Here is a 26937-nt window from a genome sequence, read left to right as displayed (position 1 = left end):
GACGCTCTTAGCAAGAAAACAGTTCTTCATGTGCGTTCGGTTGATGCGGGGAAAGTTCAACAGCAGCTGAATGCAGTAAGTGTCCATCATTTATTTTATATTAAACTTAAAACATTTGTCACTACAATTTTTATTTGAACAACCATAATTTGTAGTCATACTCAAAAGTGGTTTGAAACGAAATAAATGTACAACAATTTGCGTATAACTAATCCCTTCGATATTAATGAAATTACTCCACATTCGAAAACAAAGTTTTACCTAAATTAAACTCGCGTATAAAATTATTTCTTAAACGATAAATTCAATTACGTTAAATTCCAAGTATGGCACTTCAATAAGCGTGCGTTTAATCGAATCGAACCTAGAGAATCGTCCTCTCGTTTCTTCGTAGGCGGGGAGAGTGAAAGTTGTGAAGGTGCTAATTAATTGGCGCACTGGTGCATTGCAGGTGGGTCAGAATGCCGATGCGAATACGAACTGTCGCAGCTGTGGCAAGGTCGTGTTCCAAATGGAGCAGACAAAGGCCGAGGGTCTGGTCTGGCACAAGAATTGCTTCCGGTGCGTGCAGTGCAGTAAGCAGCTCAATGTGGACAATTATGAGAGCCATGAGAGTAAGCTCTACTGTAAGCCACACTTCAAGGAACTCTTCCAACCGAAACCGGTCGAGGAGTCCGACCAACCTGGTAAGATGATTACCGTCCTGCGCAATATTAATCTACTTAAATGGATCGTCTTTGCGAATTACTCGTTAAATCTTAACGTGGACGTTTAAACGACCGACCGTGGATTCTATCGTCTCGCCATCTCGCCGCTAATCTCTCTGAGGCGAACTTTGTGCGGACAAAGTGAGCCTCAATCTTCAGTCAAAGTGTATTAAAGGAACATAAAAACATAGATATGCTTCGACGGGAATGGACGGGAAAACTGAAAGAGATAAAGTTTGCTTTCTTGGCGTCGTCAGTCGTAAGTTTCTTTCGTGATTAATGACGTGCTTGATTAATTCCAGTCGTTGCAAATCATAATTGTACGTATTCATGTGTTCCTTGTTTTCTTTTAAGAGCGCTATATATATATGTCAAAGGATGAATGTGTAAAAACTGTAGACAATTAGAAGTAAGATTGCATTCTTGATGTAAAGATAATGGTAAGAAATATGTCTCAGTTCTCTGTAATGAAGACAATAGTATATGGAATTCAGGTATACAGTGTAATGCTGCCTTAATGTGCGGACATAACTTAGGGGACCCGAGTGCCGTCAGTGGGTCATCTAAGATCCAGTTTATTAAGCCCCTTAGCACAGGGGCTAGAATTACAGTTCTCTTTTCTTCTCTTCCCCCCCCCCTCCCCCGTATAATTACACGCAAGCGTCCAAGCGCTGAGAGAACGAGAGGTATCGTTAATGTGACAAAGAGTTGTCTTGTGAACTCCGCAGTGCGACCTCGAAAGCCGGAGCTGATCATACGGGAGAACGAGCCGAAAGAATTGCCGCCCGATGTGGTCAGAGGTAACGACAACAGCAACAACAACGTTCGACGTGTGTGAGTGGCGTGGAACGCGATCTGGCGATTGCTCCTAACGCTCAGCTGTGTCCCTTTGCGAGTGGCTTTTTAACCGTTGATTGGTTGCTGAATCGAAAATTTATCTGTGCATCAAATCGCATAACGTGTCCCGCATTTGTGTGCCGATTAATAAAACGGGACATGAATCATTATTAACGTCGGGCATTTCATTAGTCGGCATGTATTTCTCGGGATCTACAAGGGAATATAAATTACTGATACATTCCATAGAATTACGATATAATTTGTACATAATCCTGCTCTCGATATTAAAATTAATTTTTTTGTCTGCATGAAAAAATGGCCAACACCATTTAATGATAATACTCTTAACGCTCCATGTATTAAATTCACGAGTAAAATCCCCTTAATTAATATAGTTTAACATATTGTACATACGTATCTGCCTATATATTTTCCTTATCTCATTTAACTCGGCCAGAGTTTTTAAAAAATTTATCTAAATACATGAGAGTCATACATATAGTAGTTTTTCAAAATTGCTAGCGCGAATTGAAATGAAGAAATAAATACTGCTATTTGTGAGATATGCGATTGTAAATCGTAAGAATGCTATTATGTTACGTACGATATATCAATAGCTCTCGAGAGTAAAGTAAACAATTGGATAATATCTCGTAGTAATGGTATGCGATGTGACATTCATGGGAAGAATGTAAGAAATTTGTAAGAGCCGTAACATGATCGATGTTTGAAATTAAACGCTGTGGCTCATGTTTGACCTGAGTATGTTATCATATCGCGACGATAGGTTCAACTCTCTCTCCTAGATATGAGTCCTTTTAACTCTCTTCGACGCTTTTCAGAATTTTTGTGTAGTGTGTGCAACTTTGCTTTTTCCACGAATAGTTGTTCTCGAGTGGTCTAACAAATTTACCGCCGAAGAAAAAAAGAGAGGATGTTGAAATGTTCAAACAGCTATGAGTATCGTTGAAAGAGAAAAATAAGAAGGTTTCCATCTCTGAATTTCAGCTTCCGACAAACCCGATCTGGGACTCGAGGAACTCTCAAGCTTAAACGTCAAGTCGCGCTTCCAGGTCTTCGAGAAAGCTAGCACGGAGAACACCAATGAGATCGAACGATCACCATCACAAATCGCCGTCAAGAGATCACCCAGCATCCTTAGCAAACTGGCCAAGTGAGTAATCGGACATATTTCTTGGGATGTTTTTATAGTGTAAATTATTTTAATAAAAAGATCTGTATATTTATACTATATATGTATAAAATTTCCAAGATTTTCTCGACTATGTTTGTACATATGTATAAATATTAGATAGTAAAATCAAGTCGCGTCTTTCTTCGATAATATACTGCTCTCTTCACGAGCGATGATAATTTTAAAACATGATATACCGTGACACAGATTTACTTCTGTAGAAGATATATAATACAATAATAAGCCTGTAATTTCACCAAATGGGCATTTCTCGAAAACGACAAAGCATACAATTATCATTGCATATATTTTTTACATAGAGGATTAAAGTAATAATTCAAACCTAATTAAAAATAATAAAAATTTTAATTCGCGCAATTGTTCCACTTATATAAATATAATATTTTATTATAATTATATTATGATTTTGATTTCCTATAATCAGTATTCATCAAAAATCTATTAAAAGATTTCGATATTTATATCGTGATTATATTTGGATTTTTATTATGACGATTGTTAATTTGAATGTAAATTGTTGATATTTTTATTAGTCTGCTATGTGTGTGGGTATAAGTCAGTATAAATGAGGTTTTCATGGTATTCAGCAGTCAGCAGTTTCCTTCTTGTAACTTGAAACTCGAGAAAATACGGAATAAATATATTACAACAAGCATAACGGCGCAACCGCTCATCCATTCGTGTGCAAAGTATCTATAATTATTGTGCACGTTTTCTCATCCAGATTTCAAGCGAAAGGTATGGACATTGGCGTGGCGGACGAATCTCTCAATGGCATACCCTATGAAGAGTCCAGCGAAAGTGAGGACGAAGTGGAGACAGAAGAAACCGAAGGTAAAGTCAATAAGAAAATACTGTCAATATTAAAAAAGAAAATACGCAATAAAAATCTATAGATTTATTAGACTTGTTAAATATAAATTTTCAATTTAAATTTTTAATCTATCTCTGATAAAAAATTTTTTTATACGTCAACACTTTGATTGTCATGCGTGTCCAATTGATACACATTTATGTGGATGCAGGATAGAGTTTGATTGTTGAACAATATGTTAGTTATTGCATAGAAAAATAAGTTGTATTTTAACTTATATTACGTATTATGTAAGTTTACGTATCTTATCATAGTTATATCATAATTTTGTAATAAGTATCATGTCATTGATCTATAACTTAAGACTTCGTTTTTTATGTCTTCTATGACGAAATTTGATTGATTCTACGTTATATTAGCTTGTTATTTGAAATGACATTTATTATCTCGTCTTCCTCATCCCGTTTCCTCATCCCGCGTATTTCTTTTAAGTACACATGGATCGAATATCCTCCAAATAAAAAATATTAAATTCTAACAAGTCTCATGCCAATTTACTTTAATATACCAATTTAATTTATGAAAGTTAAGCATAAAGTTAAGCATAAAGTAATATTATGATATTAGGGGATTGATTATAAAAATCAAAGTATTAAATTGTATTGTAATTGTGTCTATTTTTTCATTTTAGAAGTGGAAACCGAAATCGTAAAGTCAAAACGCACTACACGCGAACGACCGATTAGTTTTTCAAAGATGGACGACATCAAGAATCGTTGGGAGAGCACTAGCCAGCAGGGAAGACGCGAGGTTCAGCGCGAGGCTAGAAAGGAAGAAATCGCAGGAATCCGTTCGCGATTGTTCTTGGTAATTTCAGTAATTTGTCATATAAAATTATAAAGAATAATATTACAATAAAATCGTAAGCTTCGTTGTCATTACTTTATGATATTATTGGTTTAAGAAAAAAGTCACATATTCGTTATAACGGTTTTAATATTAACGCAGATGTTTCTTTTTTATTATCATTACGCGTGTAATATCATAAAAGTGTAAATTGAATTATGAGAGAACAGCTGCACACGTTTCTTTCGCAACGTTTATTGACTAGTTTTTTCCTCAGAAATCTGCTTTTTAAATACGGCAGATTTTTCCTTTACACATCGCACTTTGCTGAATTTAATAAAAAAAGTGCCATTTTTTAAAATTTATATTTTTATTTATTTACAGGGTAAACAGGGTAAGATGAAGGAAATGTATCAACAGGCGGTAGCTGGAAACGACCGTGTTACGAAAATAAACGCAGCGGAGGAGATTCAGCACTCGACTACCCACGCTCGCTCCCTCAAAGAGAGATTTGAACGGGGTGAGCCAATCGCGGCGTCGGACGACGAAACCGACAGTAAACCGAAACCGGAGAAAGCCGACGAGGAGGTGATCGCAGCAGGTATAAAATGGACTTTCAGCAATTAAATGACTTGCGAATTGCGAAGACTAGAGAATTGCGAAAAGACCTAGACGTTGAGATGGTAATTTGAAATAGACTGACGAAATGTCTGATCGCACTACTTGTTACACTATAATTGTGAGCATATAGGAATGGAGAGGAATTACGTGATGAACTTAGAAGTACCCATGTAACGAAAGTCCAGTCGCAGTGAGAAATATGTAACGAGTGTTTTCGTAGTTTGTACCGTTTCACACTTTGAGAATATAAATAGTTATTCATAGTTGCGCGCGCGCATCAACGAATGAAGGCACTTAATAATTTTTATATAACAGATTAACAATTCTTAAAGATCTTATAGATATTAATCTATACCTGTCTTATATGAACTCTTTCGAGAGAAAAATTCAAAAGAAAGTAACCTAGTATTTCTTATAATACGAGACGTTCCGCGCAAAATTTCTCTACTGAATAGAAGACTGTGTTAAGAGGTCATATTATTATTTGTCGGCTTTATATGAGAAATTATTTTTGTTCCGAACAGAAATAGACCGTTATGAGTTGTCGAATTACGCAGGGTGAAAGTATCTGTACTAATTGACAGTTTAAAGTTATGAGTACTAGATGCGACTGCAGCAAAAACAGGACGTCCAGTGACGCCAGTTCATCCAAAAACGCCAACCGAAACCTCACGACGTGCACGAGACGTAAGTTCAGTCTCTTACCTATTATACATATTATATTTAGTTAAGCCAAGCTCATGATTCACCTTGGAAATTATTAAAACATGAATTTATCTGCTAAAATTATTATAGAGAATAAAATTTTTATTTTTTATATACATATAGTCTTTTAAACATTTGTAACTTGGAAAATTAATTCTAAAATTAATAAAATATGTATTTTTTCTTATTCAGTATTTATATGTTGAAAAATTTAAGTATTAATTTGTTTAATATAATTTCTATTCAAAAGAAGGTTTTAGATTATGCGACACTGATCGGTATAAGATTCAAAGTAATATAGTTAAACAAAGAAAATATCTCTTTGAGGCAAAAAATGTATTTCGTTTTTGAACGTGAGGTTTTTCACTTAACGCACATGCAATGTCAATAACGCGTCTAGTAATGATAATTTCTGAAACATTTGTGAGAAAGGCGTTCATGGGTCGTCAAGTCTCAGACGATGTGGTGCGCAGTTCAGACGCGACCGAGGAGATCCAAGTAGAAACATCGGAAATTTCGAACAAGTTCAAATTCTTCGAGTCCTATAAGGAACCGGAGAAACAGCGGAAGCAATTTCGCATTACGCCGCCTCGTGACGGTCAAGTCAAGGTTCGATCCTTCGACTTTATTGTCGTTGATTGATTCATGTCTGTGTTAATTTTCTCTAACAATCTTATGCGTGTCAACTAATTAAACGGTCATGATTTACTACATTCATTGGATGGAATAATTTTGCATAAGAATTTTTATGGAATTACAAGAATATAGTAAGCAGGAATAATTAAATACTCGAATTAAAGGATATAATTTCATTTTTATCGCTTAAATTATATTGTTTATTTAATAATGACTGACTATTATTATACTAATAAGAATAGACATATATAAAATTTTTATAGTATATTGCTGGAGATATATATAATTATTTTAATGACTGTTTTCTATTTGTGAAAGTACTATTATCGTTTATACAGTTTGTATATTTATATTGTATTCTGAGTATATTGCATTTATCAATGATATTATTATCGATTTAACCTGAAGGATTTTCAGGTTATTGATAAAGAAAAAATGTAAAGATATCTTAACACGATTTACATTATTATTGGAGATATAAGAGATAATTCGTGTTGTAAAAGGAGATATTGGTTTGCCGAGAAACAGCGTGATCTCATTTTCAATTAAGATAGGAGAAATGTTTGCGCTCATACGTGTTTGACTGTTTTAAATTGCATCATGTCTTTAATTATCCGCATTTTATGTACATTTTATTTTTTTGTTTGATACTAACGTGGTTTTGTATTACTTTCCGATTACATAACTCTTCACATTAAGTAATATTTATCCTTTAATTGCTCAAAATTTTGTCTAAAATGTTAACTCCAAATTTTGGATAAAGATAATTATAATTATTAAAATTAAAATTGCCATACCTACATAATTAAAAGTAAATTTCAAGCTATTTTTTTTTTACTTTAGATCATCCAAGATTAAGTAACAGCTGCATTCTCTCCGACTCCCCTTGCAACTTTTTGATATTTTATTGCAGATAAAACAAATGTCCCAAATGATTAAAAAAATAACAAGGTATTTAAATTATATTTTTTATAAATAGCATTTTCGATATTCCTATTATAACAAAAAAAGTCTTCCGTTCGAATCATAAATCTTATTTCTGATATTGTACGTATATCTTGGGAATGAAATATTCATAGAATTCAGAGAATGAAACGTTTATTATCTCGCAAGAATAGCAACCCCTCATGCCTTCTTTCATCTATCGATACATCTCCGGCGTGAGATGCGAGCTTATTTGGAGATAATTATCAAAGCGCGACAACGAGTCTCACCGTTCGCGGATGCGGCTTAATAAAAGGGGGTCTCGTGCATCTCTTGGGGAACCGGCGGCAATGCGCCTCGCGCGGAACGCACGACACAACGAGTCGATTCCAACAAACCGGGCTGTCCTTGAACCCCCTCCCGAAGTGGTCAGCGCAGCAGCAGCCATACTTTTACCGTTAGTATTCCTACATCCTTTCATTCGTGAAGAGCAAGCGGGGCAACACAAGCGGACCGGGTACCGGCGCGTCGGGCCCGGGAACGCGGGAACCTTAACCGAGGGAAGGCGCGACGCGCGACGAGGCCCCTCGCAGTAACTCACACGCACACACTCCCAGGGGAGGAGGGCACACACCGTCGGTCCCCTATCCTCTTGTGAACGGCATAGCAACCGGCTGTCGCGCCGTCCATACGAACTTCTCACGAATCGAAGAGAAGGAGAGCCTCCCTCAAGAAGCGCGCCGAAGTGGCGGACCGGACTCGCGCAGTTTGAACGACGACGCTCAGTCTCGTTCCGCTCGCCGAAGGGGATTTAATAATCACGGAAAGGTAATTATCGATCCGACGAACGCTTCGGTTACGTTCTACAATCGCGATCGGAAATACTGTGCTTTTAACACCTAGTTACCCGAAGTTTCTTTTGAGCGGCACATTCCGAAAAAGTGATGTAAAAAGCAGGATAATGAATCGTTAATACCTGGATATAATGAGCGTTCCGACTCATGGTTAATGATCTGCGAACAATTTGCATATTCTTTTTTGAGAGGCTGTGAAATCGGTATTTAATGCTCAGGATTCCGGTAATATAATTGAAGATTTTTTTTTATTAATATTTTATGAGTGATATATTTATTTATAAGATCGACAGGAAGACTTTCTGACAATTAATTGGAAAGCAATCGACGCGACGGTTAATCATGCTCTGCGATTGCAATCAATTTTTCAAGATACCGTTTGGTAATCGAGGTTTCTTCAAGGAGGAATATTGTGTTCTACTTTCCATAAAAATTATATACTTCGTATATATGAACGTTCCATTTACTTCGGAGTACTGCTGCGCGATTGGATTTTTCGGAGTACTGTATTTGATATCTAATATATCTAAACTTTTTCAAAATTGCAATGTTTAAGTTTCGATTTATGGCCGCTACGACAATTGAAAAATAATTAATTTTAAATAATTAATTTGCACATCAATTAATTGTTTAATTACGTTTGCATTCGATTTATATATTTATGTAAATCGCAGATTGTATTTTTCAGAATACCATCTGTATGTTTGTTAAAATACGAGATCGTAATAATAAATTATTCTGTATTGAACGATACATTCTGATGCATTTGCAGATACAGTGAAAATTGCGTGAGACTTTCATATGAAAGTTTCAATTATTTCAGACATATTTAGAGCAAACGATTAATATGTGCAACCGCAATGTGTTTTCATCGAATTGTTAATTGTTTGTAATTGGCCTCCGACGAATGTACAATCGAGATCTCTTCGTCGTGCGATTATAAGACCGTTTCCGTCGACGATGAAAGAACGGACGTCGCTCGGGGGGGCGCAATCTCGCCGTAGCTTGATTTGCCGCTTGACGTGCCGGCAGAGGGATACCGTGTGATCAAATATCCTTTCTGGACTGGTAATTTTATGGAATTCCGTTGGAAGTACTCTCCCGTAGATCCTCTCGACTCCATTACCACAGCGCGAAATCCGACCAAGACTCGCGATATTAAGATGTTACTAAGCGTTTTTCCTTTTTATTTCATCAGGATCGAGAAAATAAAATTGTAATCTTTATATTAGTTAATTTAGAGACTTTTCAAGCATAATTTAGAGACTTCTCAGTGTCTTTCATTTTAAAGAATATAGAAATATCCTTACGACAGCAACCACCATTTTTACAGTTAATTCTTTATTAATTTATTATTTTCCATTTTTATATAATTTTCTGTGTAAAAAATATTTGTATTTACAATTTCGATTTAAAAAATAAATAGTAATATAACTCGTTTATGTACTATGACGTGAGATTTCCTTAATTCAAAACTCTCTCTATATGTGGTAAACTGTCATATAATCTAATATTGCATGGGAATTATCGGTTTTCAATTTCCTGTTGTTTTCAAACAAAAGTTCTCTCTGGATTAATTTGATGTTTATTTATTATTAAATATCTTTAATTGATTTATTCAACTTTATAGCACTGTTCGGCAAAAATCACTTTTCTTTCTCTTCCAAGTGCCATAATAAATTTCCCGAAAAATTTTTCGCGTTAAATATGATTGTCAGAATTTATGTAGTACATCAGGATGTTAAGTAAAATGAGATGAAATGGGTTTTTAGTCATTTTTAACACTTTTACGGCAACGAAAACTTGTTTTTAAAGTCTACAATGTGCAATTTTATCAACGTCATCGTGTTCAATGCGAAAAAATCTTTAGAATATGTAATAGATACGATATTTCGGAGAGAATTTAATTATTGTACAATGTAATTTTAGTTCTAAATTAAGTTAATTAATCCTTCATGGTTACACTCGATCAAAATGACCCAAGCATTTTGTGAAAAATTTAATTTTAACACTAAAAAAAGATCGTAAACATGTATTAAAATTTAGCGTGAAAGACGATGTACAAAGTGTCTCGTAATTCACCTGACAACGTTCGTGGGCAGGTAGAGCGGACTAAACTGAGTCGAAAAGTCCTCTACCATTTTGCAATTTTCGCAATAGTTAACAAGATATTAATTACTAAAAATGGCCGAATATTGGTCTTCAATAATTTTTTTCTCAAATACTATCAACTTTACAGAAAAACTGTAAGAATCCGCTCTACCTGCCCACGAGCGTTGTCAAGTGAATTATGGGACACTCTATATATGAAACTTTTACGTTAAATTCTAATACATGTTTACGATTTTTTTTTAGTGTTAAAATTAAATTTTTCACAAAAACGCCGCTGTTCCATTTTCTTAAAGGATGAAATTATATACTGTATTTTTTTTAAATCATTGCAACTAATACTGTCGATTTAGTAACACTTTAAAAATGGGTCGGGTCATTTTAACCCAGAGTAACCATCGTGTGGCTTTTTAGAAGTCTGACTATGAAGGGTTAAATAAAAATTAAGTAAATTTAGTTATCTTTTTTCGATTCTATCTTTCCATTGCAAAACAATTAAAAAATTAATTAATTAATGATGCAAAGAATGATTGAAACGTATGATACATACTCGTTTCTTTCGTCTTTTCTCAAATATACGGACTGTTTATTTCAATTCTAATTACTTTAATTATTTCCTTCCAATTATATATATATAATGTGTTTATTTTAAATTCTTAAGAATTTTGTTCTCAAAATAAACGACTCACACTTTTTGCTGCAGTACTGATTCGTTGGCATAAACGAGAAGCGAATGGACAGATCAAGTGTCGCCAATTGACCGTTACAGAGTGCGTATACCACTCTTAAACCTGTCAATTTGTCACCATTAAATGCTAACCTTGAAAGCGCGTACCGCAACCCTTTTGTCTAACTAAAGTTGGTTCAACAGTTCTAGTCCCATCCCGATCTAAACTAGCGCAAGGGTGGTCTTTCTAAAATATCGCAAGACTTGAACAACCTTCGATCACTCCACGTGATCAGCAATCAGGTTTTCGACTTACCTGACCCACTTGGGTTCAGGTATATATACGTGAACAGATCGATTAGACGATTGAGAAGGGTCAAAACCTTTGTCTCGAGAAGAAAGACTCTGTTTTTTGTGTAATAGAAACCCTTATATTGCAATATCTTACAATTAGTTGAAATGTGCAAAGCATGCGAATGTTCATTAATTTACTTACACGTTGCATGGCTTTCTTATTAATTTATTTTTCCATAAGCATATTGATTTTTTTCAAGATTGTAATTTGAGTGCGATTGAATTTTTTATCCATGAATGTACCTATTTTTTTTTTAAAATGTTATTTTAGTTCTCACAATTAGAAATATATTACGTTTACTTATATCATTATAACATAATATTTTTAATTAAAAGAAAAAGGTCTATATATGTACTTTCTACATAAGATTTATAATCGTACCGCTCACGCTTGACTCAGAATCTTCGAAGTGACTCATGCCGGATACGATTTGTAAAAAAAAACCTTTCGGCCATCAATCTCCGGCTTAGCTGGATCCTCCTCCGATGTATTATGACTCAAACATTTTCAGTTTAAAATTATCAAGCGATAAACAATACACATGAGGTGTGCTCTTAATCGAGCATTATCTGTCCTTGTCGCCTTATCATATAATCTCTCTACGAATTTCGAAACAGCAATTATGTGGATAAATGAATATGTTAATACATGTCGAAGGTATATTCAACTTGCAATAATTTCATACATTGGCGATTTATAAAATTTTGAAAAACATAGAAAGAATGAAATAAACATAATTAATATAAAAAAATTAAATATCTGCATAAATTATTAATAATTAATAAAATAATTAATAATTAATAAAATTAATCTTTTAATATAAAATATCTTTGTAAAATTTTAATTTTGTTTCTTTGATAAAAATAATTACTTTGCATTTCACGTTAAATTTAAAAAATATACGGTTTAGAATTATATAATTCAAATAAAAGATAATTTTAGAATAATATATAATATTCTCCAAGTATGATTGAAAGTATACGATGCGAAACGAAAAAATATGTTAAAGAATTTGTCAGCCAGAAATACATTCTTTTATCAAAAAATCAATACGTATTCCAAAAATAAAGAATTTTATTACGAAACATAGATCAATGTTTTACCTTATATAAAAATAATAATTAAGTAGAATTCAAATTGCTTTATTTAATAACGAGATGCTTTATTTAATAATGAAGTTATGTGATTTTTTTTAACTTACATTTGATTATGTTAACATGTATTTTCTTTCCCAGATGGATTCACCGGATCGCGAGATATACCGCGATCCAGATGTGGTCAGAGCCGACGACAGGGTGGACGAAGTAGTGCGCACAGACACAGCGAGGAAGATGCTGTCCATCTTTCGGCAAATGGAAGAGAACGCGTGCAAGGAAGAACTGCCGGAGGGCCCGAAGCCCTTGAAACGTTTCACACCGCCCCCCGAAGATAAATTCGCCAAAGCAACGGCCTCGGACTCGGAGGAAGGCGAGGATGAAGAGGGCGAGGAAACCGACGGTGACGAAAGCGGTGAGGAGAGAGATCCCAACTACGTCCGTGCTTCTGATAAGGTTTGTGTTCGCGCAAGACTTTTTTATTAAAGAATTGAAAAATTTAGAAGAAATACAAAAAATATAAATATATGAGAGAAGGACTACAATAAGAACGATATAGAAGTTGCATGTCTCATAACATCGAATTAATATCTTTCCAAAACTTTCTATTTCTATAGATATTGTTTTGTATTTCTTGCATAAAATGTAACGTTAATATAAGACTGAATTATTGATTTCAATTATGAAATTTCTCAGTCTCTCTTTTCTTTTTGTTCTTTTCTAACAAGTTTTCTTCACGCCAGATATATATAGTTATCTAATTATTAATAAATGCGAAGATTTACAAAATCTCGAAAGTGACCAGAGCAAGACTGCCTAAATGTGTTATTAGGCGGCTCTAAAAAGTCGGCACGAATTTTCGAGACAGGTCGTTGTCCCGCATTCAAAATTTCGGGAAAGTAGCTCTTTATTCCTGATCGATACGACTCCACGCTATAATCCACGGAATTATTTCGCCTGTTATCGGGCTAGGTGGAGGATGAGTTCTTGAAACAAGCGCAGAACGCGGCGCGCGCCAAGACCCTACGTGCTAAGTTTGAGCACTGGGAGGAGACCGATGGCAAGGTCAGCAATCACCATGTCGCCGAAATAGAGATGGCCCAGGGTACGGGCGAGCAGTCCAGCATAGAATCGGCGAGCAGTCTTAGAGCTCGTTTCGAGTCCCTCGGCTCACAAGCTAACGAGTCTCCGCGCACACAGAAGGTCAAAGTCAATCGATTTGTGGTAAGTACATTTTCTTGATCCATATAATCGCGCACGTCTCCTCGACTTGGTCCAATATTATATTGTGACTTGTCGTTTGTGTAATCATCGTTATTCTTCCTGCATCTATTATAATTAATCATTTTATATCACCACTCCTCCTGATTTTTAATTAGCATTGATTAAATTTGAACAACATGTCTTTGATTCTTTTTCTTTTCACCGTAACAATATGCTTTTCTGATTAGTGTATAATTGCGGTAGTGCTTTTCTTAAAAAAATTGTAATATAAAATATATTTGTAAGTAACATTAATATTTTTTCAATCAAATATAAGTTGAAAAAAAATCATATAACATAATTTTTATCCTATTCTCATTAAGTAAAACAATTTTGCAATTTTAAGTAATATTTTTTTTTAAGTAAAACTAAAATTATTGCAATTATAAGCCAGTCAGAAATTTGAAATTAAGTATCTCTCCCGAATAAGTTTCCCTTTTTTAATTTATGGATAATTCGGCATTGTAAAGTATGCGCATGGTGTGATTTTGAATTGTTGTCAGTCTGTCTGTGCTTATCTATTTTATATGTTAAAACTAGAAGTGTATTTTATTCGTTGAGCATGTTTGTATTGCGTCAAAATAAACGATGAAATATAATATTTCAGAATAAAAAATATTTTTTAAATTAACTTTTTATTGGGTTAATAAATTATATATATATATTGCAGCATTTTGACGCAATTCGAACCAATGCGTGGAAAATGCACGATTAAGATTTTATTGTATTTTATTTTATTTTATGTGGCTCATCTTTTATGTAATAAAAATTTATATATTTTTGCACTCTCATTATAATAGTAAAATATGTTCATATATATACGTGTACATTCTGCGATAAAAGTTAATTATTGCTTATAATAATTTAATTTGATAATTTTCCATCTCATGTATTTAATGGATTTTGCGAATATAAATTCATATTATTCACTCTCTTTTTATATTATTACGTTCTTTTATGGAACAAATAAGATAATTTCTCATCGCACTACCGCTTTCAGTTTTTTTGCAATAATATCGCAATTATAATATTAACATATAGTACTTAAGTCATGATATTGACAAATATCGTATTGTAATATCGGTATATATTTCTAAGTTATTTACTTATTTAATTTTTAATATCCGCGATTAAACAATAAGAATTAGAAATATATTTATTTTAGAAAAATAACAATCTACTCTACAATAACAATCTAGTCTACATAACTGGAAGTTATAGATCAATTCATTATATTTCTAGAATTTTTCTTTTGCAAAGGAATGTATTTCTTTACAAACGAAGTGTTGATGCGGTATAAAAAGTAAATTCATCATTCAAATTCACTCACCAATATAACGAAAAATTGATTCTTTATTGTTCATTGTTATGTGATTGGGAAATAAAAGGATAGAATTTAAAATTGCAATTTCGCAGTTAAAAAAATTAAAATAATCCGATAACTTAATAAAAAAAAATTATGTGAAACTGAAATAATTATTATAATTTTATAAAGATATAAAATTTAACGAATACACATTCCACATTAAGTTTCCAATTAAATTTCCTGCAAGCAACGAGTTTTTATCTTTATTCCTTTATTGATTTTTATTGAGCATGATTGATGTGATTATCTTCTTTTTTATTTGGCATTATTGTTCTTACATTTTTTTCTTCGTTTGAAAACTGCCTGCGATATTTTGGTCAAAATTTTGCCCGCTTGTGTCGTGTGATAATGTAAAGTGAAAATAATCACAAACAAAATCAATTGCTCTTCTTTTTGTGACGTGAGCAGTAAAGGAAAGAGAGAGAAAGAGAGAGACGAAGGAAATACACACCTGGAGATTAATTCGATTACGAGAAGGATGAGAGAAGAAAGAGAAAAAGGATCAATGAAAGAGGAAGAGAGTCGTTGGAACCGCGATGGAAAAGCAATTTTTTAAATCTCGTGTATTAAGTAAAAAAAACGGCAATAAATGTTCGATTATTGTCGATTATTGTAACGACTTTGCGTTTTCTTAGGGATGATTTTAACACACTCGATGTTATGTTCGTATAGTTCATCTTAGCTTGTAGACTGTATCATATGTTATGTGTTAATACATTATTGTACTACGAGAATTTGCGCGATTATTAGATTCGTTGAGCGTTTCGTCCACAATTGCCAATTAGAATGGAAGATATATGCTATCGTAAAATCAATTCCAAACAGATGGCAATAAACCGTTCGAAGCATAATATGCCAAGTCACGCAGAAGAAAAGGCATGCAGGAATTTAATACATATTGATTTGCAGATTACGGCGTTATGAAAAGATTTAAATTTATTAATCATTATTTTTCATAAAGATTTACATTAAGTGATGAATTAAATTGGACAGCTGCAAAATTTTATTGCATGTGTAATAGAAATCTTACTTTATCAGTAATCCGTGAAAATATTTGTTACACAGAAACGCTCAACGTATCCTAATACATATAACAGAGAGAGAACTTTATTGTCTACTAATATATATTTACTTTATAAAATAAAAGACGAACATCTTTTGTGTCAAACGTATGTTGTTTTTATCGTTGTTGGCTTTATCATGAAGAGTCTTTGAAAAAAATAATAAATTCTTTCTATCCACATACGTGCGATGTATTGTTGTAAAACATAAGATGGATTCGCTTTTAAGCAGTGAAATTCGTAACGATGTGCATTAAATTTTTACTTTGTTAGTTCTACAATATGCCATCATTTGTTAATTAATTGAAAATTCTTAATTGTAAACGAACGTGATTAAGTATCTTAATATTTTAATTTTTTTTATTAAAATGAAGTAAACGTTGTAAACTATTGTAATATTTCAGTGTGCCAAATTTTATTAAATCCTTGAGCGACTTTTTCAAACTATAATTTTGATTTCAACGGATTTAAATCTTTATGATGACTGATTCATCGTATAATGTGCCTTTTTTATTTTTTTATATAAATGATTTACTTTTTAAAATAATACGTAAATAATACTGAAATAATCGAGATTTATCTAATATAAAATATTAGACTATGTATGAAATATACCAAGCAAATGTAGAAAATGAAACTATCACAATGTGAACATCGACAAGCATTATTTTGGCTCATTGATGTCTACGTATAACAAAACAGATTCAAAGTTTTCTTCTCATCGTTACGATCTTCCTCTGCCGCTTTAGATTTCTAATTTTCATAAGTGCCAAGTTTTACGTTGAATGAAGAGAGAGAGAGAGAGAGAGAGAGAGAGAGAGAGAGAGAGAGAGAGCGACAGTAAGAGTGCAAAAGGAAAAAAAGTGCGTGAAAATGACCGAACGAGAAGCAAAAGGTAATGCTTCTTTCAATTTAACGTGTGCGATAAAGGCCTGAACGAGGAAGTATCGGGTACTGTCGAGGTGTTCTGGGGCCGACTGGCGGTTAGGACCGTAGCTATTTCGATCGCTTTTACAAATTTCGAATCTTTTTACAGCTTAGCGCGGTGGTACAGTAGATTTTTATACTCGCGTGGAAAAACGGAAACGACAATTTCGTTCTCGTATCGTCGCGTTCGAGCTTGCTTTCCCGCATTTGTGATTCGAATAAAATAATTTGCGTCTTATTATATATTTGCATCTCGGCACCTGTGCAATACGATAAACTATGACTACGTATTTGTTATTTTACAGAAATACCTATTCTATATATTAATTTTACACTGAAAAAAAATTTACTAAATCTTAATAATATTTTTTTAACAGTACTACTTTAACATTTATTTCGTAATTATAAATAAATATTTACTTAATACAAAAAGGATAATTAAATTAAATTAATGATTCTTGTATCTGAAATATATATATAAATATATGTTTACATTTAGTAAATATCCTGCTAGTACTATTTAAATAAATACTTATTAAAATTTGGTATATTTTTCTTCAGTGTAGTTGTATTATATCCTAGATATGTTATTATATTATTTCTTGTGAGTAAAATATTCTCTTATTATGGCTTTATCATTTTTGTACTGTCATGTCCGTTATTTTTTATACTCTCCGCAAGATCATAAAATGTTATTGCAAATTCTTAGGAATGACTTTTTCGCTGCTACTGCTAGATACGAGAACGTCGTTAATGTAGAGGCACGATGCCACTTTCGGCATATTTTATACTTCACAGAAGAAGCACAAGGATGTGAATGACTTCGGTCATATAGTATCAGGGTAAAAACGCTGTCGCGTTCCTCGAATTCCAATCGAAGGACCCATTCTTAAAAGAGAGTATTGTACGATTTTTTTAGATATGTATCTAAGTGCTGTAGAAAGAGAGGAAGAAAGATCGAAAATGTATATTCTCGACAGCGAATATTTCTCCGTCTTCCTTTTTCCGTTTGTGCAATAATAACTTCCGTTGTGAATACGCAATTAATCACGAATTTATTTAATACGCAAATTATGAATTTATTTAAGAGATTTAAGAGATTAGTGTGATTCATAGTAGGAAGCGCTAAGCTGATTTTGATTTATGAACGATCTGCTCCGTGTTGACTGAGATGCTAACGGAGATCTCGCGTGACAAATTGCGAGTCCTTGTTTAACGGCCTCTCGAATTCTTCTGATTTGTATAGCATAGATAGCGATAATAGTCTAGTTTACTGCGTCTTTTAGCGTATTATTTCTATTGATGTATAACGATCTTGTTCTGTTTATCTTTCACGTGTAACATTTATTACGATAATACACAAGTGATAAATAAAATAAGTGCTAAATCTGTCTGCTAAGGGAGGAGTGGGTAGGATGAAATCAAGGGAAGATTTCTTGATGCGAGAAATGTGGCCTTTCTTCTTTTTCTTCGCGTAGTGTATGTACATATTCCTCTTAGAGCATCTCTCTTTACACAATCTATCATACATTCAGCTTACATAAATCCTCGGTATCCGGCTGTTATTGCGGAGTATTCGTAAGGATTAAATTCCTTTGACCTAACAATCGTGCAGGAGATCCAGACGACATGCGCGGAGGTGTGCGAGAGCTGCGAGAAAAAGGTCTACCCCTTGGAGAAGGTCGAGACAAATAACAAAATCTTCCATAAGCAATGCTTCCGGTGTCTGCAGTGCAATTGCATTTTAAGGTAATGAAAAAAGACATGTAAACTTCTGCTTATATCAGATTTATCAGATATTATATGTAGATAAGATTGTAATATATCCTGTACTAAATATATTTCGCTTAAAGAAAATGAAGAGCCTACAAAAGTGTCAAGAAATGCAGTATCAGTTATCGAAAACGTTTTGATAATTAACATGATGTAAATGTATGTATAAATATAGAGATACTTTTTGTTTGTGACAGTAATAATATTTTAATTATACTGTAATATGTACATACACAACTACTATAACATGCGTTGTAATCGATGTTTCTTTCTTCTTCCGAATTTTTATTCTTCAATTAAATACAGTTACGTAAATTATATTGTTAAGTATAGTTATGAATTATTGTTATATTATTGTAATGTGTTCAAACAGGATGGACTCCTTTACTCTGAATAACGGCAAGCTGTACTGTATCCCGCACTTCAAGCAACTCTTTATCACGCGGGGAAATTACGACGAGGGCTTCGGTGTCGACCCGCACAAGAATAAATGGGCGACAACGAACTCCAGCAATTCCACGAGCCCATCGCCAATCGCGGTCTCGAACGGCGATCTCTGATTTTCCAAGTCTTCCACCTCAATTCTTCCTTGGCTATAAATCGCTATTGAATTTTAGTCGAATTTTAGGTGGATCTAGATAAAGATTTGAAGAGGGAAAAGTCCCTCTTGAAAATACATTTTAGGATGGATGTCAATCATCGCGGAAGAGATATAATATCTTTTACGATTTTGATGTTCCCCTCGTGAATGGTAAATTAGATCCGCCTATGGAACGCGATGATGATTATGATAAATTGTACATTTTATTACGTTATTATCGCGTACATGTGAGAACGCGTAATTGTATATTTAACTAATTGATAATTGGAATGAATCGCGATGATCGGAGACTCGCTCCGAGAAAACGGTCTCTGCATGCGAAAATCTTTTCGAAGTGTAAATCTTGCCAAACATTGAACAAATGAATCGCAAGGAATGCACACGTATTTTCTTTACTGTTGGTAAATCGAGAACATAAATACGATTTAAATTATATCGAAGAAATAATGAAAAATGCGCGCGATTTTTTGATTCGTCGAGTTGTGTTGAATTAAAATATATTTTAAAGTTCGTAACGAAAGATCAATGAAAAATCGAAGAAATTGACTCTGATATAATTGCAATGTGCTATAAAGTATCTTCTCAATTTTTAAACTCTATTGTCATCGCTCACCATAAAATTCGCTTGATATTTGTTACTATTATTATTTTATTGATTTTATTATTATTATATTATAATTATTATTAATATTATTTACGTTAGTCGCACTTGGTATTATTTTATTATATATGTTGTATAATACAATATTACATTACGCTTCGTAAATCTTGTATCCGAACCTGTCCCTCAATAAATAAGAATTTTATACATCTATATTTATTATAATCTCCGCAATATAAATCTACATCTAAACTAAAAGATATGATTTATGTGTAGATGAAATAAAAATTTTAAAACGCATTTTTATATTGATAGAGCGTTATCGTTATTATGAAAAATATTTTAGCGTAATTAGCTTCATATTTTTAGTTTTATTATTGCCTCACAATATCTACATCAAAAGCGAGTGGCAGTCTGCAGTCAACAAATATGATATCGTTATCATTACGCAATGTATCACGAAAGTAAAATACAGATGGCGTGAGTCGCGCTTAAAGGTGCAATTTCACGCAGCGTCAAAGCTGGCGGCTCTCCCGACTTTGCATGACCTCCTGCCCTATAAGTCGTCGTTTTGCCGCTTGAAGTTCCGACTCTCGGAGAGGCCCAACTACAGCGGAAAGTAATTAGCAAACGTGTTTCATTTATAGAATCGTTTTCGATTATTTCAAAAAATGAATTTCGGCAATGACAATAGCAGTGAACATTTTCTCTTCTCATTTTCTTGCAACTTTTACATAATTGCACACAATTTTTGCATAATTGCATATTCGTTGTTTCCTAATCTTTTTAATTACTACCGATAGTAATCTATTTCGCAATATTGCTGACAAAATACTGTTTGAGCAGTCTTAAGTAAACGCATTCTTAATTGTCGGTTTCAAACAGGAATTAAATGTATTAAAACAGAACGATTTTATATTAACGATTATAAACCCTGCAGCGACTAGCGATTTGTCGCTCCATGAAAAAGTAGCAGGACTTTAGCGGCTGCCTTTTTGTCGACTGCTTCTTTAGAGGGGAAACGTACCACAAAGTGGGGGTAGCCGCTCAACTATAGTTAGCGTTTTGACGCTGCGTGAAATTACGCCTTAAGAGGCATGGTATTGACGTATTTATATAGTGCTACAGCCATCCGTTGATGCAGCCTTTTACACGAGTTTAAAAAACCTTTTTGCAACGAATTCTTATCAAAGCAAATATATACGTATGTAATTTTGTCATTAATAATACAAATTTATTAAAATAACTACTATTGAATATAAAAATAATATAATTAGAATACAGTTATATAATACAAGCTAATCGAGTCTATTTCGAAGCTATAATTATCAATTGAAGTATCTAATCAAGCAACAGGTAAGTCAACAATTTTTTATTTGCTTTAATCAATCTTTTTGTTATAAAAACAGGAATATTATTCTGAGAATAATTTTTATTTCCTTCAGTCGATAATATATGTATTTATAAATTTCTTTGTACACTGTTTTGTCAACATATGATGAAACTTCTACGATGTCGTATGGTCAGTGATGGGTAATTAAAATTTATCTAGATACAGATGCAGTTACATGTATGAAAATTTATCTAAATACAGATATAGATACACATATTAAAATGTATATAAGTATAGATATCAAAAACTTTAAAAGTATCTTCAGATACATTTCAGATACTCTTACATTAATTTTATTGTAATAATGGTAATGTGTAAAAAAATGTATTGGTTATTAAATGAATCATTTATTCGTTTATTTTTGTTACATTTAGATAATCGAAAAAATTTATAATTATCGTAAAACGATTTAGAATAAGAATTATAAGATGATATTATTCATTATTATTCATCATAGTTTTATAAATTAAAAATGCTTCAAACTTGTGTTTCCAACTTAACTATACATGAGTTAGAAATTCCACAATCTAAGATCACTGGTTACGTTCAGCAGAAAAAGCAGCTGCGTAACTGTAAATTTCTTTAATATGACTGATTTGCATTTAGATTCAGTGAGGAACTAAGGGAAAGACCAATCATGTTATAGAATTTTGCAACAGCAAAGCTGCTGGAGCCCGTGGAGGTTCCGTAATTCTGTCTATAAATTTTGTATTGAGTTTTTTAAATGTTGTTTTCAATATTTTTAATGATTTCAATGCAATTCTTTTTTAAATTACTCAACGGTAGTAAAAAATTGTTTTCTAGTTGTAATAATTTTTGAATTTTCCTGTAGGAATCTCTCTATTTTTAAATATTTACACTTTAAATACTAAGAGTCAGAAGCATTCTAACATTAATTATTAATTGTTTAATAATTTTATTTTAATTTTTTTATATGTATGTAGAACAGTGAAATGTATCAATAGATGCAAAGAAACCTAAGCAGAATAACAAGTCACGTAGCAGATAACGTCAAAATGACATTAAAATGAATCGGAAATGATTGAAAAATTATTTTTAATGATGATCATTTTAGAGTTATTTTGACATCATTTTGATATCATAATGACTTGTTGTTCTGGTTGGGAAATTCGCAATTATATTTAAAAAAGAAATGCAGATGCGTACGTCTATCAAGAGACACGCGTCACTACCTAATTAATCAATTATTTTATTTCGTAGATGGAGATCTGCATCGATTCTTTAGAATCCGCTAGAAACGCGATAGAAGGTGGTGCTAGCCGATTGGAAGTTTGCTCGGCCCTCTCGGAGGGTGGTTTAACACCTAGTCCAGGTTTGGTTCAACAAATTAAAAGTTCCACAACGATTCCACTGTATGCTATGATCCGCATTCGCTGCGGTGATTTCATCTACAGTCCCGAGGAGATCGACGCCATGCTGCATGATTTGAAAATTCTTATGGATCATCACGTAAACGGGTTTGTCTTTGGCGCCTTGACTCCCGATTGCGAGATTGATGTTGTTGCATGCAAGAAGATTATTTCCGCCGCTTGTCCCTTGCCGGTGACATTCAGTCGCGCCTTTGACCTGACGAATGATCCTATCAAATCGATGGAACTCCTTGCTGATCTTGGTTTTGAGAGAATTCTAACTTCGGGACAGAAAAATACTGCTGTGGAAGGATTAGAGCTGATAAAAACATTACTACAAAAGGCCCAGAAATTAGTGATTATGCCCGGAGCTGGCATCACAAAGGATAATATTTGTAAAATCATGGAATCCGGTGCCAAAGAATTTCATGCGTCAGCGAAAAAAAGGAAAATGGTAGTTTATGGAGCGAACAGAATCAGGATGGGCATCAATGAAGATGATTTTGTTAACGTGACTGATAAGGAACTGGTGAAAGAATTAGTCGAGATCATTAAAAATGAAAATATACTACGTGAAAAATAATCGAACTTAAAGATATCTAATTATTATCGAATACTCGTTTTTTATGTAATTAATATCTAAATAATATATTTAAGAGCAATTTGATTATTTTACTTTTATTTGATTATTTACTTTTATTTGATTATTCTACTTGTCAGTGTTCTAAACCAGGTTCCCCCCTTAAAGCTAGGACAAGCAGAGAAGCTTTTACAAAGGGCCCAGCAGGATAAGTATGTGTATGTAAGAATGAATTTCGCAAAATATTATATCTGAAAAAATTTTTTATGGGAGTTATGGGGATAAAATTGAAAATCGATGAAACGAATTTTCTCTTTAATGGATGAACCGATTTCGACGAAAAAAGAATATGTTATAGGGTTCAATGGTGCGATGTTTAAAAAAAATTATGAAAACTTTTTTCGAAAAAAACCGGTTGAAAAAAATTTCCAAAGTTTTTAATATTTTCTTTTAATAGGATGTACTTGAGACACTACTACCATTTTTTACTAAAATGATCTTCGACTTATCTAGTACAACATATTTAATTTTCAAAACGATCGGAAAGATAGTACATAGTTTAAAAAAATGAAGAATTTGAGCGTGCGATGTACGATTAATCGGGTATTGCATGAAATTCGGTTACGCATACTACACTAGGTATTAAAGCTCAGCTATGTACAGGGTGCTTCCAATACCTACACATCAGTAAGTTGGGTTGCCTTTCGGCAGGGGCATGCTCATCCGCAGGGATCTGCTTATCGGCATGGTAATGCAGAATAAGATTCGTACACCGCACGCTCAAACTCTTCATTTTTTTAAACTATGTACTATCTTTCCGATCGTTTTGAAATGGTAGTAGTGTCTCAAGTACATCCTATTAAAAGAAAATATTAAAAGCTTTGGAAATTTTTTTCAACCGGTTTTTTTCGAAAAGAGTTTTCATAATTTTTTTTAAACATCGCACCATTGAACCCTATAACATTTTTTTTTGTCGAAATCGGTTCATCCATTAAAGAGAAAATTCGTTTCATCGATTTTCAATTTTACCTCCATAACTTCCATAAAAAAATTTTTTCAGATATAATATTTTATGAAATTCATTCTTGCATCGCTGCTAACTTATAGTAAAAATCTCGACCAGATAAATGCGGGGGCAGCATACACATACCTATCCTGCTAGGCCCTTTTGCGTTACGTATCAGTTCGGATTCTTTCAGTATTATAACAGAGATTGTGATAAGTAATTTCAATCTTTAAGCAATTTTGTGTTATTGTGTGTATGTGTGTGTATTTTATATTATTACATATTTTTTAATTAAGTGTTATGAAAAGATATACATACCAGCTATTATACATACTATTTTAAGAGTTAATTCGCTACATACACGTAGGATTTAAAAAATGCAATTTAAAAATGTCGTTTTTTTTCTTTTCAGTAAAGAAAAGATTTTAAATTTGCATCAGATTCTTAATAATTTATAATAATTAGTATATTTTTATCGTAGAATACATATATCGTGTATTATCATCGTAGATAATTACTTACAGAATTACTTTATAAAAGATTTGCATTATATTTATGTAATTTCTATCTTGGCAAAGTTACGAGCGCTTATACGTGTATTCGCACTACGTGAACGAAATCGATAAGCGAGCTCACGGAATTTGCCTGCAAGAATAAATGTGGAATAATGAATTCAGGATTTACTTAAGGCGTAAAACAACATCTTCGCGTTCATTCGAACATCCATTCTATTCTGACTCCTTTTTTTTTATCAATTTTAGCAGATAAGAATTGCAACTGCGCTAATGAGCATCGTTACAGTTAATAATCACTGCTGTTAAACAAACATGAACATTCACCGTTTTAACGAACTATGCGGGAAGTGTGTTAAATTTTTAACAACTTGGGCAGAGCGATTGTCAGAAAGAAGCAAATTTTTCGAATATATATTCTTTCTCTTTCATTTATGGAAGGAATTCATGGATAATAAAAGTTAAATGTAAAATGCGGAAGATCACGGGGCACAGGTTTATACACAGTATCGGGTACACTTTCGTTTATGATAAATACACCTCTGCGATTGAGAATGCACGTGTGTATATAATGTGAACAGTGCACATATACATGCCTACGATTGCGAAGCAGGTTTTATGTATAATACACACGTAAACGGAACTTCAACTGGTTATTCTTACGTGTATGTATTCATGTCGACGAGTTTTTTCACTAAAAAGTCACTTGCATCGACGTACTCGATTTCATACACAAAGACGATATTTTATTTCAAAGGATGTCCATTTTTTAATTCTTCCAAATGTTTATCTTTCTCAGCAATTTTTCGAATAATCGCTTGTGCCTTGAGTTCTTCGTTTCTACATAAAATAACCATTTTAAGTAATTTGAAAATTGTGACTCTTTGACAAGCGATATAAAAATACTTTAAGTAAATGTGATTCTCAACTTTAAAAAATATGAAGGTTTTATAATTGACACTTAAATGATATTCAAATATTAGCATTTAAGATGAAAAAACTATTTTGACGTTCTTTTTATTTTAATTAATGCTAAGGATTTTTTCATTTAAATCGCGACAAAGAACAGCTTGATACGAATTGATCAAAGATCGCAGCTCTCGCTGATGTTATTGCATGTCATGTTAGTAGCTAAATTGCGCATATAATTAAATATACAATTTACCTAGAATTCATGAATAAATCACATATAAATGAAATGCGTGCAGTATATCGTAATTATGACAGCGATTATTAATATGTGAATAAAAAGATTCTTATATAATGATTTGATTACAGATCAAGATGCACTTACCTGGGTTAGCAAGCATCCTTGAATACATTTTCAACGTCTAATAATAAAAGAATAATAGTATTACGTTTATTTTAATAGAAAATTCAGAAACATAAAAATATGCAATGACATTTAATGCATACAATTTAATGACGTCCTAAGAAATGACATTTGAGATTAAAAAATTATACCTTTGATAATTGCAATAAAAGCAACTTTATCGCTAATTTATATTTGATTATTATTTACTTTGTAGAAAATTCTTCCAATTATACACAGGATTCTAGCGACTATGAGAATCTCTTACTTTATACACGAAAGGGAAAGCAGGAGCGCGAGAATTAATTTAAAGAATCTAAAAAAGTTTATAAAATTCGAGTTTGAAAACCGAAGATTATTTCTTTCACGATGATCCTTATCAAAAGCATATTGTGCATTACAAGATGGCTTTTCAAGAATTTTCGTCGATCCCTTGAACTGGATCTCCTTCGGAAAGGTCATTTATCTCTTAAGACCAGTTCCACAACTCACGGTTATCTCTTAACCGCGAGTTGTGGAACTGGGCCTTAATGGTATTTTTCAGTTATCATCTCATGGATTCCAGCAGATTCCCTGGATATTAGTATGTGGAGGGTGCGTTTACATTTGCGTTCGTCATGTATGTGTATACATAAATTGATTGAGAGCCGATTCGGTCTCTCACGAGGATACAGCTGCGTGGATACACTTTTCCTGCATGTATTCGAGAGTGTTGGAGCGGGATCGAGCGCCCGCGCGTCCGCAAGTTGCTCAACCAGACTCCGTCCCGTCAGTACGAGAAATA

General features: G+C 33.1%; 2 protein-coding genes across 3 annotated transcripts in view; both read left to right on the top strand.

The window, feature by feature from the left end:
- Nucleotides 1-19987, top strand: part of LOC108730936 (uncharacterized) — a 59803-nt gene extending 39816 nt beyond the window's left edge. The window contains exons 9-21 of the mRNA XM_018460915.1: nt 4-75; nt 452-686; nt 1436-1507; nt 2556-2721; nt 3488-3597; nt 4269-4444; nt 4808-5024; nt 5661-5731; nt 6182-6358; nt 12530-12844; nt 13361-13612; nt 18621-18754; nt 19152-19987. Coding sequence (XP_018316417.1) covers nt 4-75; nt 452-686; nt 1436-1507; nt 2556-2721; nt 3488-3597; nt 4269-4444; nt 4808-5024; nt 5661-5731; nt 6182-6358; nt 12530-12844; nt 13361-13612; nt 18621-18754; nt 19152-19338 — 2184 coding nt within the window. The 3' untranslated portion in view covers nt 19339-19987. The remainder of the gene's footprint in view (nt 1-3; nt 76-451; nt 687-1435; nt 1508-2555; nt 2722-3487; nt 3598-4268; nt 4445-4807; nt 5025-5660; nt 5732-6181; nt 6359-12529; nt 12845-13360; nt 13613-18620; nt 18755-19151) is intronic.
- Nucleotides 19988-21045: 1058 nt separating this feature from the next.
- Nucleotides 21046-23357, top strand: LOC108730896 (copper homeostasis protein cutC homolog). Of its 2 annotated transcripts, none has more exons than XM_018460844.1 (2): nt 21046-21184; nt 22595-23357. In XM_018460844.1, the coding sequence occupies exon 2, from the start codon at nt 22595-22597 to the stop codon at nt 23324-23326; it is 732 nt and encodes a 243-aa protein (XP_018316346.1). In that variant the 5' UTR covers nt 21046-21184; the 3' UTR covers nt 23327-23357. The 2 variants fall into 2 exon arrangements, with proteins under 2 accessions (XP_018316346.1, XP_018316347.1); XM_018460845.1 differs by lacking the exon at nt 21046-21184 and adding an exon at nt 21297-21336.
- The last annotated feature ends 3580 nt before the right edge of the window (nt 23358-26937 follow it).

Source organism: Mycetomoellerius zeteki, unplaced genomic scaffold, assembly GCF_001594055.1.
Source record: "Mycetomoellerius zeteki isolate Tzet28-1 unplaced genomic scaffold, Tzet1.0 scaffold98, whole genome shotgun sequence".
Taxonomy (NCBI): Eukaryota; Metazoa; Arthropoda; class Insecta; order Hymenoptera; family Formicidae; genus Mycetomoellerius; species Mycetomoellerius zeteki.
This window is presented reverse-complemented; position numbering and strand designations above follow the sequence as displayed.